The sequence below is a fragment of the Plutella xylostella genome, chromosome 27 (genome assembly GCF_932276165.1).
Source record: "Plutella xylostella chromosome 27, ilPluXylo3.1, whole genome shotgun sequence".
Lineage (NCBI taxonomy): Eukaryota > Metazoa > Arthropoda > Insecta > Lepidoptera > Plutellidae > Plutella > Plutella xylostella.
Window position 1 is genome coordinate 227,884 of NC_064007.1, and position 16,030 is coordinate 243,913.

Sequence of the window (16,030 nt, forward strand, 5' to 3'; positions counted from 1 at the left end):
AGTTGCATTGTAAACCTTATCCCACGAAACAGAGAATAGAAACTGTTTAAGTCTTTCTAAGTTATCGGGTTTCAAATTTCTCGTTAGAATATAATAATTTAATTTCTGTTTAAACGGAATATCTAGATTTACATATTGCAGACTATGATCAGAGAGAGCGATTTCTATAACTTTTGCCCCGGTTAGCTCCACATTTGATATTATATTATCTATACAGGTTTGACTATGATGCGTAATGCGAGTAGGTTCATGAATTAGTTTTTTTAAGTTAAATGTCTCCAATAGGCTCATAAACGCATTCGCCTCTGCATCAAGTATCAATGTATCCACATTAAAGTCCCCACAGATTATCATCTTACGGTTTTTATGTTTGTTGATCTTACACAATAAATCATCCATATTATTTATGAAGTTATCATTATATTTCGATTTTGGCCTATAAATACAAGTAATGTATGTTCCGTTTAAGTCAATTGCACACACCTCAAATATGTATGGAATGGACATTTCTTTTATTTTTGGCACCTCCTTGAATAACACATTTTCTCTCACAAAGATGCATACACCTCCTTTGCTTTTATTTTTTGTACGACAGAAACTAGATGCATATATAAATCCCGATATATTTATAAGTTGTAAATCTTCTTCTCTTTTATGATGTTCAGAAATACAAAGGACTACAACTGTTTTACCTTCTTCACTGTTGAGCCAAACCTCCAACTGTGGTAATTTTGCTTGACTGAGGCTTTGTATGTTAATGTGCGCAATTTTACTACGATTTATTAAGTTTTTCGGGCGACCATTGGATGCTGGGGAAAATTAGCTGACGATTCATTTATCTCTGATTGTCCCTGAGTTAAACTTTCCTTGGATTGTTGCAGAATATCCTGCTTCTTGTTAAGTTCATCGTTGGTTTTACGTTTACTAAGGTGTTTGCCAAACAAATAATAGTATGGTATGGACCCAACTTTAAGCTTTTGCGATGACTTAGGAACCATTTTGGTTTTTAAATCCCTGTACACTAATTCTTTCGAAGGGGTTTCGTGCCGATGCATTTGTGATTTGTTTATTAGTTTGTTAAGTAAATAAGGTATAGTACCTTTTTTATATTCTTTTACGGGTTTAATTGGTTTCAAATTTTTATGTTTGACACCGTTTATGAATTGAAGGTCATAATCCAAACTATCTATCTCTATATTTAGCTTAAAGCATAGAGTGTCACGGTCCATTTCATCAGCATCAATGAATTTTGCATATTTGTAATGTTTACATAATAATTTTACATAACGGTTTTGCATATCTGAGTTTATATATTCGCTATTTGCTATACTAAGGACCAAAACTCTGAATTTTTGCAATCTATACAAGGCATTACACAATTCAAAAACAAATTGATAGGGATCTTTATCATTTGATCCGAGAGACAAGACAATAATATCATTACTATTTGAATGTTTTATGATATTATCAACGCTGCTTAAAATATCTATAGCGGAGGCTTGAGGTTTGCTGTAACCAATAACAGCATACTTGTCATTCCATTTATTTTTTCTTGTCTCGCTTAATTTTTGTGACAATCCAAGGCACGTTTGATCCCCCAAGATTTGTATTTTATGGTATGGTGAACCCTCTGCTGGTATAATTTGTTTATATACCGCTTTTTCAATACCTGTAAGTACATTTTTTGGCAGCATAATATTTTTACTTAATTTTAGGGTTTCGAACGTCAAAAGAAAAAAAGCAACCGTTATAGGATCTCTTTGTTGTCCGTCTGTCTGACTGACTGTCTGTCACCGCCCTTTTTCTCAGAAACGGGTAAAGATATCAAGCTTATATTTCGCATAGATGGGGAGTACCCCAAAAAAAATATTATGGTACTCCCTGTCCCACACAAGTAAATTGGGGCTTATATTTTTTCCAGTTATTTTGATGTGTATCCTTTTTTTTTCTTTGTTGTTTTGTATAAGTATGTGTTTCTTTTCTTTAAATCTGTATTTTTTTTGTTGTTGCTGTCTATGTGTCGAAAAAATGTATCTTTATCTTCAAATCACGCCATCTATCGTTTGTTTTTTTTGTGGCTACTGTCTATAGAAGAAATTCCGTCATTGACAATTTTACGTTACGAATTTATTTTTATTTATTTTATTTTTATTTTTACATTTTCGTGGAGAATCAACAGCATTTTGTTAATAAATAATTATTACTTATGAACACATAACAACTTGATGCCATTAACAGAATGAACTTAGTAAACCCAGTAAACCTAACACATCCAGAGGAAAAACAAAATCTCTTTCTCTCTCTCTGAAAAACATACTTAATAGCCCAAACTCGATGCTTTTAGCTATTAACATCTTTGAAATAAAATTGAGCCACCACCGTGTTACTGCCCTCATCAGATCCTCACGAGACCATACCTCAACCAGCACCAAGAGACTGTATTTTTGATCCCTAACCTAATGTTCGTGCGTATTGTCATCACTTAGATCCATTCGCTATATTCCTGCTCCTCATCAGACCTTTAAGAGACTGTAATATCACGAGAATATTGCACACTATCTAATTTAATTTAATGTATTGAATATACTGGAAGAATTATGCTTCCTCAATTTCAAATCAAATTATGTTGGTGTCATAAAAGTTGAAAAAGTGCAATGACAACCAATGTGCAGTGATTTTGTATCTGTACACGATAAGATCGCGAGCTGTCAGTGCTGCCTAAACCGACGTGACCCTTCTTTGGAGGCCAGCGGCCAACTGAGTCAAACGTCACTTGTGTTTATGATTTTATAACACAGAAAGCCGCCATAGATATTTGTATGAAGATTTGAGGGAAAAAAATTGCTCAAGTTTGGGATTAATTTACACAAAATAAGTGTGTGTTTATTAAAAAACAAGGTACCTATTTAGCGCCTAGTCCAAGCCTTTAACTTTATAATATGATAAAAATCATATGAAAATTCTTTATAATTACGACACAGTTGTTACAATACGGGAGTGTGATTGACTGGTTTTTCTTGATATTCTGAAATTAATTTACAGTTATCCATAATCATTTACTTAAATTCGAATGATTCAGCACCTAGCTAGACTCTTCAACTACCTGTGTGATTTTTTTCAAGGCTGTAGAGCATCATTTACTACATAATTCTATGACAATGCCAACCCTCGATTCCCTATTGCAGACCCTCGACTATAGATTACGCTAGCCCTAGGCTGTAGGCTAACCTCTGTCCCGAGTCCCGACTGTCTCGTTGTTTTTAGGTTCACACATGGGCATTAGGTTCTACGGAAAATAAAACAAAACATATTGTAATGATTTGGTTTAATACAACACTAATTAAGTATAATTTACAATGATCAATAGACGCGTCTTTCTGGACAACTGTGTAAACACAAGTAATATTGAATTATTTATTACAATTACTTCGGAACAATAGTATAAGTAGTATCAAAATAAGACAGCCTACTTGCCCAAGAAAAGGGCATTCTATTTTTTTAAATAAGTACTCAGGTATTAAAAGCTGTTTTATTTTAAAGGCTTAAGTCGTGAAACTCATAACCACTTTAAAAAAAGTTCACAACAAAACAATGGTGACGATCGTAACAATAAACTCAATTTACTGGTTAGTTACTTGTACTTGACCTACTTATATCTTTCACTTTTATTGCAAGGAAATATTTTTATGAATTATCTAGCTACATCATGATAGTAATTCAATATTAGTTGTGTTGTGTTGTATTCCTGAAAGACGGCGGAGCGACCGCTAGACGGTAAATGCTATTTTATCATCCCTATTTATTATTATTATCCATAATTAATAATAACAACTATGTATATATCAATTCCAAAACGAATTCAGTAAGAAATGCAGGTAGCCGGTGCGAGACAAATAAATAAATAATGTTAAGTACTTGGAAACTAGTGATATTTAAATGCTTAGTAAATGTAAAAAACCAGGGAAACGAACACAGAGAATAAAGTGTTTTAGTTTTAGATAGTCGCATTATATAAGTTTAAAGTCTCAAATTACTGTCCATAAAATAGGCCACATATTGCAAAAAAAGACAATACTAAAATTAAGTATACATATATTTTTGGAAAGGAAAACAAAATCCTGAAAACCAACATGAATACATGAATAGGGCCAGTGGATATGAATGCAATGCGATACAGACATCATGCTGACACACAGATACACAGACACGCGGGACTCACGATGTGTTGAAGCTCTAATCTATCTTCAATATACATACACAAAAATGTGATATGATTATTTTCACCCTTACCCGATCACTAATTTAATTTTAGATAAGTAGGTATTACAAAAGAATACGTAAATTATTCCTATAACTTTTCATTCAATAAAACATGTCCATTTTGAACCAAAATTCATATTAATCTAGAAAATCACCCAAAAATAACTGTAACAAAAATATGAAAGATTAACATCTACATCCAATATTAAAGGTATAATATGGCATAATTTTGCTACTATGATTATTTTTCAAAAAAATCTACAACATGAACGATTTAATATGCATTTTATCGTACGTTCCATTACTCTAATTATACCGTAAGAATTTACAATTCGTGATAATTATGATAAATATTTACAGCACATTCTAAATGACTATCGAAGTTAAAACTTACACAACTTTATATAACACTAATCAAAAATAAATTGGAAATTATATGGCATACCTCGATCCTAGCCTGGCCATAGCGACGGCATGGCACTCGCCACAATATGCCGGGGACACACCGCGCCAAAGAACGTTTAGCGAACGCCAACGATCGTTCATTCGTTAAATTTCCTCGATCCGTCAAATGATCCTTCGTTGGCGCGCTGTGTCCCGGCGTCGGCCGCCTCGCTGCCGCCACACCCCTCATTAATCACTATTGGTTTCAAATCAGATCCATCTCTTACCACAATTGAACATTGAATCTAAATCACTTTCATATATGACATAACCTATCACGTCTCATCTAGCCAACGACACTAATCAAAATAATCAAATCACTGCAAAATAAACGCAAACAAATAAAAGTATTCGCCAAGCGAGATCTTATTGTAATTATTTTAAACAGTCGAATACATCTACTTATTGTTCTTAGTTGTTTTATTTTTACACCTTGCGATTAAATACTTTTAAATCTTTAATATTGATATGGACCTTAAACGGTTATCTCGATGACTGTTCTCTCTTTCGTATTCGTGCCCTAAATCATCTAACACTTATTCAAAAAAATAGCCTTAGGTAGGTACGAAAAAAACTAAACCAACTATTATTTTCATTAAAAAAATAAAAATCGTAAAACCTATAATACTTGAAAAATCCCGTTAAAACCGGGCACCGTGTAAACATAACAACAAAAATATTTGGTTATTTCTAACTTACAATTCCTCGTCTCGAGATCCTCCTTTATTTTTTTAATATAAAAAATCCAACAGTGAACACATTACACGATTTAAACACTTTCTAATAACTCGTTATAGAACTACACCCGTAAGTATAAACTGTATCATATACTGTGATAATAATTATTTGCTACAATAATTATAATATAATGTATAACGCAGAAAATTCGTTAGTACGCTTATCATAATTTTCCGAAATGCTAAAAATACAAGAACATTATTTTTTACTTCAATTCAATTATTGCAGTTCAGGCCGTGATCACGATTTGCCTATTTTCTTCTCTTAATTCTGGCAACCCCTCGCCTTTATTTCGCGCTGGCAACCCTAGCACGTTTATATAAGGGTCTACTTGTCGCTTCTCTGTTCATTCAGCGAGAGGTTCTCTGCCTCATCGCGCGCGAGCGGTGCGGCGGCGGCGGCGGCGGCGCGGTACCGCTCCTCGCGCGAGTAATCCTCGTAGGGACTGGTCTCGCCGGAGCGGTTGCTCGACGACTCCTTGTTCGAGCTGGCGTACTCGCCTGGGGAAAGACATCAATTCATTATCTAAAGCAAACGACAATAAATATTTAAAGAATAGCATATCGTGCTGGTTGATTAGCAGAAAATACATGACTGACTTGCAGAAAACACAAACCTTTATTCGAATAATCGGACGCCTGCATCTCCGATTTGAGCGCGTAAATGTTTGGCTTGACGTCCTGCGTCTCGCTCGCGCTCAGGTCCTCGGCCTTCACCTCGTGCGCGGCGCCGGCGGCCCCGTAGCCGTTGAGCAGGCTGGCCCGGCTGTAGTCCTCGTGCGACGACGGGTAGTCGTCCGGGCCGCCCGCCATGTGGTCTTCGCTAGACATGTACGACAGGTTGCATTCTTCCATCATTCCCTGGAATTGATAAGTTTTCTAGGTTATTTATTGGCTACCAGGATAATTTTTACGTTACAATACAAGAATTATATGACTTTGTGGCCTTTATAATATTGCTGATTACGGTCTTAAGTAGGATTTTACCTGAATGTTTCTCTTGAGGGCTTCGCTGTACCCATGTGGACTAGTCAGCATCGGTGGACTCTGTGCACCCATAAATCTGTTACAGATAATAATATCGTCAGTAATTGCAATTACAATGCAAACAAATTGTAATAAAATATATTCAGGGACAGAACATTAAGTATGTTAAATATTTAAAAAAAGGTTAAGTATTATCAGAGTTCAAAAAAATATTTCATGATTTAGGGCAGTAAAAAAGGGCGCAAAAAGAACTTCTATGCAAACTTTAAAAAATAAATAATAAAAAACGCCATACCCTGGCCATTTTCTCAACCTTTTTAATTATTGGTTAAAAACCATAGTGTAATATGTTCAAGTGTAAATTTTGTAAAGTGTAGAATTTTTAATGTAGAATCCAATCGGTCTGTGTTAGTGTAATGGGTCTTTGTAGTGATAGTTGAAGGAAAAAGATTATAAAAATGAGAAAGATAAAAATAAGCGTATAAAAGATAAAAGTATGAGAAAAAATATAAATCTAATTGTCATACAGATCATGCTACACACAGCACATGCAAAGCAGAGAAAGCTTTAAAATGCAATAATTATTAGTTCATGCAGTCAGCGATAGGTACAAAATAGTATATGGGAAGGAAAAAGAGTTAAGACCTAACTCTTACTTGAAATCCAACGACGATCCTTTTCAAATTACAGTAGATGCATAGTTTACATGCATAAATTCAATAAACACATTACAATTAAAACACTTATAAATTAATACATTAGAAGTGTTCAAGGCATTATTTCAAATTGATATAAAAATATTAGGATCCAAAAATACAGTTGCAAAACATGAATCAAAGCTTATTTTCAGATGTGGTTCAAACTATTAGTTAAATATAGAGATAATGCAAATTAATTAGTCTTAGCTTGCACTCTAAGAGCCTATAGTAAAAATATAACGTGTGTATTATATTGATGATGTTTTGTTTAGATCCATGGGTAATTATCATTGTGTGCACCAATATAAAATACAAGTTATATCATTCAATTCTACATTTTATTATTGTGAACCATTGTAGGTATTCTAGTTGAATCTAACATAACATTTTAAAATAAAAATAAAACCTTACATAATGATTGACACTGTTATATTTATAGTGATGCTCAATCCATCTAAAACTATAATTTCTCAACCAACAATTGTCCATGATTTTACGCTATGATTATTAATTACTATTGACAATTATTGGCATAAAATTACAAATACAACGAAACACTCTTTTACAGGGACGCGATCGTCCAACGATTCTCATGAATAGCATTTGACATAAATTATTGAGTAGCTGCGACATAGCATAAATAATTGACGAAGTGAAAAATTTTAAACCAACAATTTAAACAACCTTTGCAAATCAGTACAATCTGCTATTTCGTCGAATAGAAACATTTATTGACGGCTGGTTGTACTTGGTTGTAAAGGTGAGTGTGATCTGGAGTCGTTGGACGGTCGCCGCGGCTGGTGGCGTCCTTACTGTGGCGGGTGCGCGTTGGGCCCCGGTGCCGGCTCATACTTCCTCGGGCGGCCTCTGCTCAGGTGGCGCCGCTTCACGAACTCCGCGTCGTCCACCATCCAGAACGAGCCGAAGTCATCCTCGTACCGGACGAAACATTTGTGCAGAGATAGGTTGGTCCGGATCGCGTTCTAAAAGGCGTCTCATTTAACATCTCAAATCGACAATGTTCACCCGTCAGGGTGGACAAAGTGATCTGTAACGCAACTTTGGTCAATAATAAAAAGTAGTCGCAAATTGTGATTTCATTATTGTGACAGCCCAATGGATTTATGTATAATATTTTGAAGATAAATAATCTAGTAGCGTCTTTGAAAATGAAAGCACAAGTTAAGATCGTCGTGGAGAGGAAAGTATCATTATCATGCAGGAAAGGCGAGATGAACCCAAAGATCCTGAAATCCCAGAAGGAGGGGAAGTGACAGGGGTCAGGGTTAGAGGCAAGCCAGAAAACGTTATTCAAATATACAACGCACACCGTTGCCCGAACTCCACGAACACACACAATAACAAATCCTAGAATACGAAAGAATACAAAATATTCCAAGTTGTGACGTTATAACCGAAAAACCAAAGGATGCAGTGGTTATAACGACACTTACAAACAATGCTGGAAACCACTACACAAAACATATTAAACTCTGAAACAAGATAAAACGTTTATGTACACATTAAGAGTTAGATACATCTCTAGTTCAGATAGAAAATATTATAAGAGAAGATTAAAATGTTAGAATTTGAAATATATATGTGTTGTAGTGTTTTTGTGTATCGTGTATAGTATTTTTTTATCACGTGGGAAAATATATTTCATTATTTAGACAGTATTTTTGATTCTTTTAAGCTCGTAGAAAACTTTAGTTAAATAATTTTAACGTAATTTACATAATTAGCATGTCATTACAATCGTAATGAAATGAAAAATTATGACTTCCTGAAGAATTGATGACATATGTGTGTTGCTGGCTTGCTGGATCCATGGATTTGTATAAATGTAATGTTTACATCAATCAATGTTATTGAATAATTAACGTTCTCAATTGCGAATGCGATCTTTCGATATTATATTTATTTTGTGGAATGTATTTTTATTAGAATTTATTATACTCGTATTTTAAGTATTTGTGGGATGTTTTTTCTTTTTATGTTTTTTTAGGTAGGTCCGTGTGTATATCGTTGATTGTATTATGGAAAACTGTCAACTTATAACTATTTTGAAGTTTGTAAAATTTTGTGTGTAAAAATGGAATTTATACAATATGAAGTGCTGTGATGTGTAATTGTGTGGAGGTGAGTAATTTTAATCAATTCTTTAAGAGTGTGTGTCTTCCAGGTAAATCGTGTTATGGTGGGACAGGTTTTTGGTGGTTTACAGTGTTAATTTATTGACAGTAAAAATGTTGTAGTTTTTTTGTAAGTAAGCAATTATGTGATGTATGCGATCTGATGTATGTTTTGTAACCGTCTTATTTAAATTAAATAATGTAGGTATCTGTGTAGCAGTGAAACAAACAAGAAGAACCTTGTCTTTTTCACCTGTGCAAATGTAATAAGTAAATTTGGCTGAACGTTACGTGTGTTTGAAGATTGAATTGATGAGAACCCTGAAAAGCTGATCTGTAGGTATCCTATGAATGCCAATTCTATACTTTGTGTTTTTTGTAATGAGTTTTATTGCATTGTGCAATGCAGTGTCAGAAGGTTGTGTATTGTAATTTTAAGCATAGTCTACTACATTGTATCTTGTGAGTAACAGTGTCTGTGTATGAAATTAGTGTTAAGTAGGCATATTATGTGTAATTGTACAAGAATATGACTCCATTTTCGTATTTGAACTGCAAATTTGTAGGTATTTTATGTCGACTTATCGTGTTAAAGACAGAGTCAGTGTGAAATGTGTAGGTATTTAATGTACTGTACTCGTTTTAAAGACATCGTGAAGCGTGTGGTTCTGTGTTGGTATTTAATGTAGTGTAATCATGATAAATACAGCCTGGATGTGAAATCTGTAGTTATGTGTAGGAGTTTAATGTTGTGTACTCGTGTTACAGACAGCGTCAGTGTGATCTGTAGTTATGTGTAGGTATTTAGTGTAGTGTACTCATGTTAAAGACAGTATCTATGTAAAATGTGTAGTTATGTGTAGGTATTTAATGTAGAGTACTCATATTAAAGACAGTGTCTGTGTGAAATGTTTAGTTCTCTGTAGGTATTTAATGTAGCGTACTCGTGTTAAAGACAGCGTGAGTGTAAAATGTGTAGTTCTGTGTAGATGTTTAATGTATTGTACTCGTGTTAAAAACGGGTGCTCTCGTGAAATGTGTAGGTATTTAATGTGGCGTACTCGTGTTAAAGACAGAGTCAGTTGGAAACGTGTAGATATTTAATGTAGTGTACTCGTGTTAAAGACAGCGTCAGTGTGAAATGTGTATTCATGTATTCACATGTGTTGTTCAAAAATCAAAGAGGCAATGGTCAGGCGTTGGGCGCGCGTACCCCGCGTGGCTCAGCGGCGGCGGCGGCGCGTGCGCGGCGCGCTGCGGGCGGCGCTTGTAGAACTCCACCTCGTCCACGGTCCACACGGCGCCCTTCACGTTCTCCACGCGCATGAAGCACTTGTGCAGCGACAGGTTGTGCCGCACCGCGTTCTGTTAGCACCATCGACTTAGCGGTCGAGTCACATGGGTGTGACGGTAGCGGTGATGTCACATGGTAGAGTGACGTCACAAAACACTACAGAAAGGGTATGTTGGTAGCATTTGCTCTGATCAAGGGTGGCATTTTGTTTGTAACGATGCTCTAGATTATAGTGTGTATGTATGAAGTTTATAGTATGTTCATGAAGCTTTGTCGTGAATAGTGACATATATAGGTATACTTAATATCATTGAATGCACCAACGTACCCTTTTCGTTAGAAATGTTAGACTAAAATGTTTAAATACATATTTTGGCTTCATTTAAAATGTTATACACATTATGGTTATAATTAGGCTTATTTTATAAATAATATAACTTTTAATACAAATAATACGTCAGTAAATAATATGCTAAACAGTGATGAAATCGTCTACAATTAATTACCTTTCCACTTCAGTGTTGATTATGAAGGATGGTTAAAATGTAATTATCGGAGATTAATAGATATTTTAACCAAAGTTTAATAACTTTTTTAACAGATTCAGAACTATATTATTATGCTTATTATTATTACTATCGAGATCACTTATATTGAAAAGTTATCGAGAAATTTGTCAAATAACAATATCATCACAATATTTGGTAAAGAAAATATATTCAGAACGTACCTTCCAGGTGGCTGCGTTGCGTCGGAAATAGCAGAACGTTGTCTGGAACCAGTTGTAGATCTCATTCAGAGTCAGCTGCTTGTCAGGAGACTCGATTATAGCCTGGAAAATACATAAAACTTATAAGAAAAATATTAAAAAGGAAAGGACCCAAGACGACGTCCTTGCGGAACTCCTTTGATATAAATATTTGTAGGTAGAGTTTGTCTGCATTAAATTTCACTAGACCCTATATTATATATATGTGGGGACATCTGTTTGATATTTATTTATAATTCTTTTATTATACTACAGTGAAAACTTTTAAGGAAGAACTTACTTGTCGAATAAGAGACGCATAGGTGAACGGCGGTCGAACATCGGCAGATTTGTAAAATTCACGATTGCGCTGAATTTCTGGAATGTGAAAAGTATTCTGTTAGTGTGAGCAACCCTAGACGAACTGGACAAACTCAGCAAAAATACATCATACGGCCACTTCATACTCCGTAATGGCAATGTGGTTCAGAAATATTTGAAGTTATTTCTAGACCCTGTTGTTGGTCTCGATACCATGTTACCACCAGGGTATGAAGCGGCCTGCCTTCAAACGGTTGTACCTTCAATAAGTTTACCTTGTTGCACATCTAGTCCGGCCCTTTCGAGCATATAGGGAAGACCTTTAGACATAGAAAGTGCTATTGTATAATCGTTGTTTACTTTTGTTCAAAAGTAATGTTCTTCATTAAAATGAATATGAATCTTACCTCCAGCGATGGAAACACCGGATTTGTCAGAGATCCGACGTCTGATAGGTCCTGGCGATGAACCTTCGTTAGCAGGTGCCCCACCTAAAATAATAGAATTCGATCTTCTAATTATTGAATATTTAATTTAAATTAAGAAGTCGAATTAAGCTGAGGACTGATAGAGGAACAGACGACCCGCATTGAACGTTATACTATCAAAAGGTTAGACCATCCACTGCACTGGTTGACGGTACCCAAATTGTAGCAGTAGGTGTGTTTTGGCTGATGATGACGATGCCCTAAACTTCTTGCAATAAACGCTTCTTGCCCTTATCTTCTTGGTTCTTGCAGAAGCCGTAATTTTCTTGGTTGAAGATGGTAAAGAAAATCGAAGGCGCTACTTGCAGGAGTTCTAGCATTGTGACTTTGCTAATGAGGACAAAGCCGTAAATTTCCATAATGATTCAACAAAATAACCGTAAACTTCAAGATTGTATCAAGAAAGGGTTCTAACAAATCACCAAGTCTATAATAATAATAATAATAAATATGTGGGGACATCTCACACACGGCCATCCGATCCCAAGCTAGGCAGAACCTGTGTTATGGGTGTCGGACACAAGACCCGAGTACAAATATCTGTCTTTAAACAAATATCTGCCCCAGCCGGGAATCGAGCCCGGGACCTTCGGCTCAGTAGTCAGGGTCACTAACCACCACGCCATTCGGTCGTCAAAGACTATCTCAATGCCTCGCTAACCAAAACCGCTCCTGTTACTTACCATGCGGATGTTTGACGGCGTGATGAGGGGCGTCGCGCGCGGCGTGCAGGTGGCGCATCATGGCGGCGAGGCGGTCGCGCTCGCGGCGCAGCTGCAGCTCCAGCTGGGCCACCACCTGCATCTGCACGCGCGCCTGCGCCGCCGAGCGGTCGTCCAGCGTGTGGGATACTTCCAGGTGTCTGTGGGAGGGAGGGAGATAGAAGACATTTTTAGTCGTCGTAAAATGAATACATTCTTGACAAAGGTTTGCTAAGAGCTACTCTCCATTCGAAAGAAAAAGAGTGATGCCGTTTTTTGTAAGTGAACCTCATGGGAAGTGTGGTTCCGACTGATTATTCTATATATTCCAAACATTAATCCTCAACAATTTTAAAATTAAAAAACTAAATTTTCCATATTTTACGTAAATTTGAATTAGGGATGCTTCAAAACGAGGATAGGGGGCTGATGTTCTTTGCGTGACGCAACTCCAATAAAATTTTCAAAAGATTAGCCCGTCACGGTAAGGCACTCGCTGATTGCCCACGCTGATACGTCAGGTCGCTATACTGCCGAGGGTCATTAAAGAATGAGGTTATGAAATATTGGACCGACGACCTTAGGCAGGTAGCCGGTACTGGCTGGATGAGAAAGGCCGAGGACCGAATGTTATGGCGTTCTTTTCGAGAGACCTATGTCCAGCAGTAGATGATTATTGGCTGATGATGATGATGAAATGTTGGTGATCTCACTTGAGGAAGGCCTGGTAGTCGTCTGCGAGCGCGTCGCAGCCGGGCCACTTGCACACGCCGCGCCCGTACAGCGGGTGCTCCTCCAGCTCGCTGCCCCACAGCATCAGACCTGCAGGAACAATACCAGGAAGACCTTAGCAAATCGTCTATGATTTATGGAGTGGTTAGAAACAGGCGAAACGTCTTTGAGAGCCGCAGCTACCGCAAGCGCCTGCCCTGTGCTAGGTTAGCTGGATTGTTGATTGCTAATATGTCGGACTGTCGATGATGATAAGGCAGCAGCCGTACCTTAGCCAATTCTCCACTGACTTACAATATTAGATAGAAATGCACACCTGCACATTAGATACACCTTTTTAATTCTCCTATAAAATAAAACTGTGAGTTGCATCTAGATCCGTGCTGAAGCAGCAGCGACCGTTGTTTGATGATGAATGCTGACTGTTGGCATATTAGTCTATGATTTTGGTTGTTGGTGGTCACAAAAAAATTGTTCTTTTTTGAAAATATGCCTTAGAAGACTTATTCTGATCGGGAAGTATTTTTTCATAGATCAAGGCATAGAGTATCCTGTTACCTGGCGGCGCGTTGTGCGGTGGCGCGAGCGGCGCGTGCAGCAGGTACTGGCGCTGCACGGCCTGCAGCTGCTGCACGAGCTGCTGCTGCTGCGCGCCCAGCTGCTGCTGCAGCGAGCCTGCGGGGGAGGGGGGGGGGGTTAGCGGCGGTGGAGCGACATGGGGACTTGGGGAGCTTCCAGACAACAGCGTGGTGTGATAGCTGCTTAGCAACCCCAACCTTACTTGGTTTAGGTATAACATTTTCACCAACTAGTATGAAATAAAAGATGTAGGTTTAAAATCATGTAGGCGAACGAAGAATCGTAATAGTGTTGTGGCGCTCAACTGAAGACCACCATGAAAAACACTAATAACTTCATTTGCGTTGGCTCATGATGACGAGCAATCAATTGAATCAATATAGATTTTGATTTTGAATCAGAGATTTACCGGGATGAATCAAAATGAGGCGTGACGGCTCATCGAATTCAACAATTGACCAAATGGGTCTCATGATGATGTGGACTCAGGCCTAACCCAACAATTGACAAAAGGCGGCTGATGAACATGATGACGTGGACTCACCGGGCGAGGCGTCCGGCGGCGGCAGATGCGGCTGCATCAGGTTGAGGCTCAGCGAGTCCTGCAGCCGGGACTGCTCCAGCTGTCTCTTGGCCGCCTCCGACGACAGGTGCTGGGGGAGGTACCGGTATTACAACTTACAGCCATAGAATGAACATAGGGTCGTGACTATCACAATCACGACACGTGACAATGGAAACATAGTCGGGACGCTCAACTGTCTGCGAAGGTGCTGTAGGCTTATCACAAGTGCTGTCAATTCATGTCGCTAGGGTAATTCGATAGCAATTTGTATGACATCGTGATCAGCGCCCCTGTCGGTAACGTTAGAAACTAATAAAACGCATACAAATTCCAGTGACTTTCCTGTCGAATTTGTATCGACTTAAATCGACTGCTGGAAGATGTCACACTATAACATTAGCAGTCATTATACGTGGATAAATGGGATACTTAGTGAATTAAAATTAAAACATTGGAATTCCTTAGAAAGAAAGTGCTGGTATAGACCAGAATCAGAAATTTAGCTGAATTGTATAGAATTGTTGAAATAATTAACTAATGTAAGATGGGAAGTTGACGAAATTACTTGGGACAGGAGCTTAGTGCGTCCTTGGACAAACTTTTTGTAGTATCTAGTGTAGTAGTATCCACTCTGTATTGCTTGAACAATAATATGATTATGAATTATTTACTTATGTACCTTTGTAGGGCTGTAGGTTGGTCGAAGACAATAGTTGTTATTGTTGATCAAACTTTAATACTTTATGTACATACTTACTTCAAAAACAAATGATCAATTAGTAATTAATGCATTATTGTCCATTGTGGAAGTTAACTGCGGAAAATGTGTTGTGTTTTGTTTACTTTATGTAAATAAATAATTATTGTAGATATTTATAACTAGGAAGGTTGCGAGAAAATGCCAATCTAGTGATATAATAAGAACATGACATCATGTAATTATTCGGAAACGAAGAGAGTCACGGTGGATTTATAAACAATCCAAACTAACATAATGTTGATGTAATTAGTAACACGATACACGTGGTAAGGATCGATACTCCAACTTGTGACCATCGATCTATGCGACATGACAAAAATCGTAGCAAGCTATTGATATTAAATTTCAAATATAAGAATACTTACGTTTATAATTTACAAGAATAAGTTTGTATTCTATCAAAGGCTGCTTCTGTATTTCTAATCATCAGTAATTATTAAAGAGTTGGTTGCGTAGCGGTCATCAACACTCATTTATTATTTTGTCGAAGGTTCAATTCTGCGTTCGAATCCATGTTATAGATTGAGGTTTCTGTTTGGCGCCTAAGCACACTTAACTATGTATGTCTCTTCACGATTCTC

General features: G+C 37.1%; 1 protein-coding gene across 6 annotated transcripts in view; it reads right to left on the minus strand.

The window, feature by feature from the left end:
- Window positions 1-3,310: 3,310 nt before the first annotated feature.
- The window catches only part of LOC105386503 (forkhead box protein P1), a 54,403-nt gene continuing 41,683 nt past the window's right edge, over window positions 3,311-16,030 (minus strand). For 4 of the 6 annotated variants that reach the window (XM_048630794.1, XM_048630793.1, XM_048630795.1 and 1 more), the window contains 12 exons: window positions 14,669-14,777; window positions 14,104-14,220; window positions 13,527-13,635; window positions 12,796-12,974; window positions 12,032-12,115; window positions 11,900-11,944; window positions 11,605-11,681; window positions 11,286-11,387; window positions 10,475-10,626; window positions 6,429-6,504; window positions 6,059-6,302; window positions 3,311-5,942 (listed from right to left, as the gene is read on the minus strand). In XM_048630794.1, coding sequence (XP_048486751.1) covers window positions 5,770-5,942; window positions 6,059-6,302; window positions 6,429-6,504; window positions 10,475-10,626; window positions 11,286-11,387; window positions 11,605-11,681; window positions 11,900-11,944; window positions 12,032-12,115; window positions 12,796-12,974; window positions 13,527-13,635; window positions 14,104-14,220; window positions 14,669-14,777 — 1,467 coding nt within the window. In that variant the 3' untranslated portion in view covers window positions 3,311-5,769. The remainder of the gene's footprint in view (window positions 5,943-6,058; window positions 6,303-6,428; window positions 6,505-10,474; window positions 10,627-11,285; window positions 11,388-11,604; window positions 11,682-11,899; window positions 11,945-12,031; window positions 12,116-12,795; window positions 12,975-13,526; window positions 13,636-14,103; window positions 14,221-14,668; window positions 14,778-16,030) is intronic. The other 2 variants (XM_048630796.1, XM_048630797.1) reach the window with 1 other exon arrangement.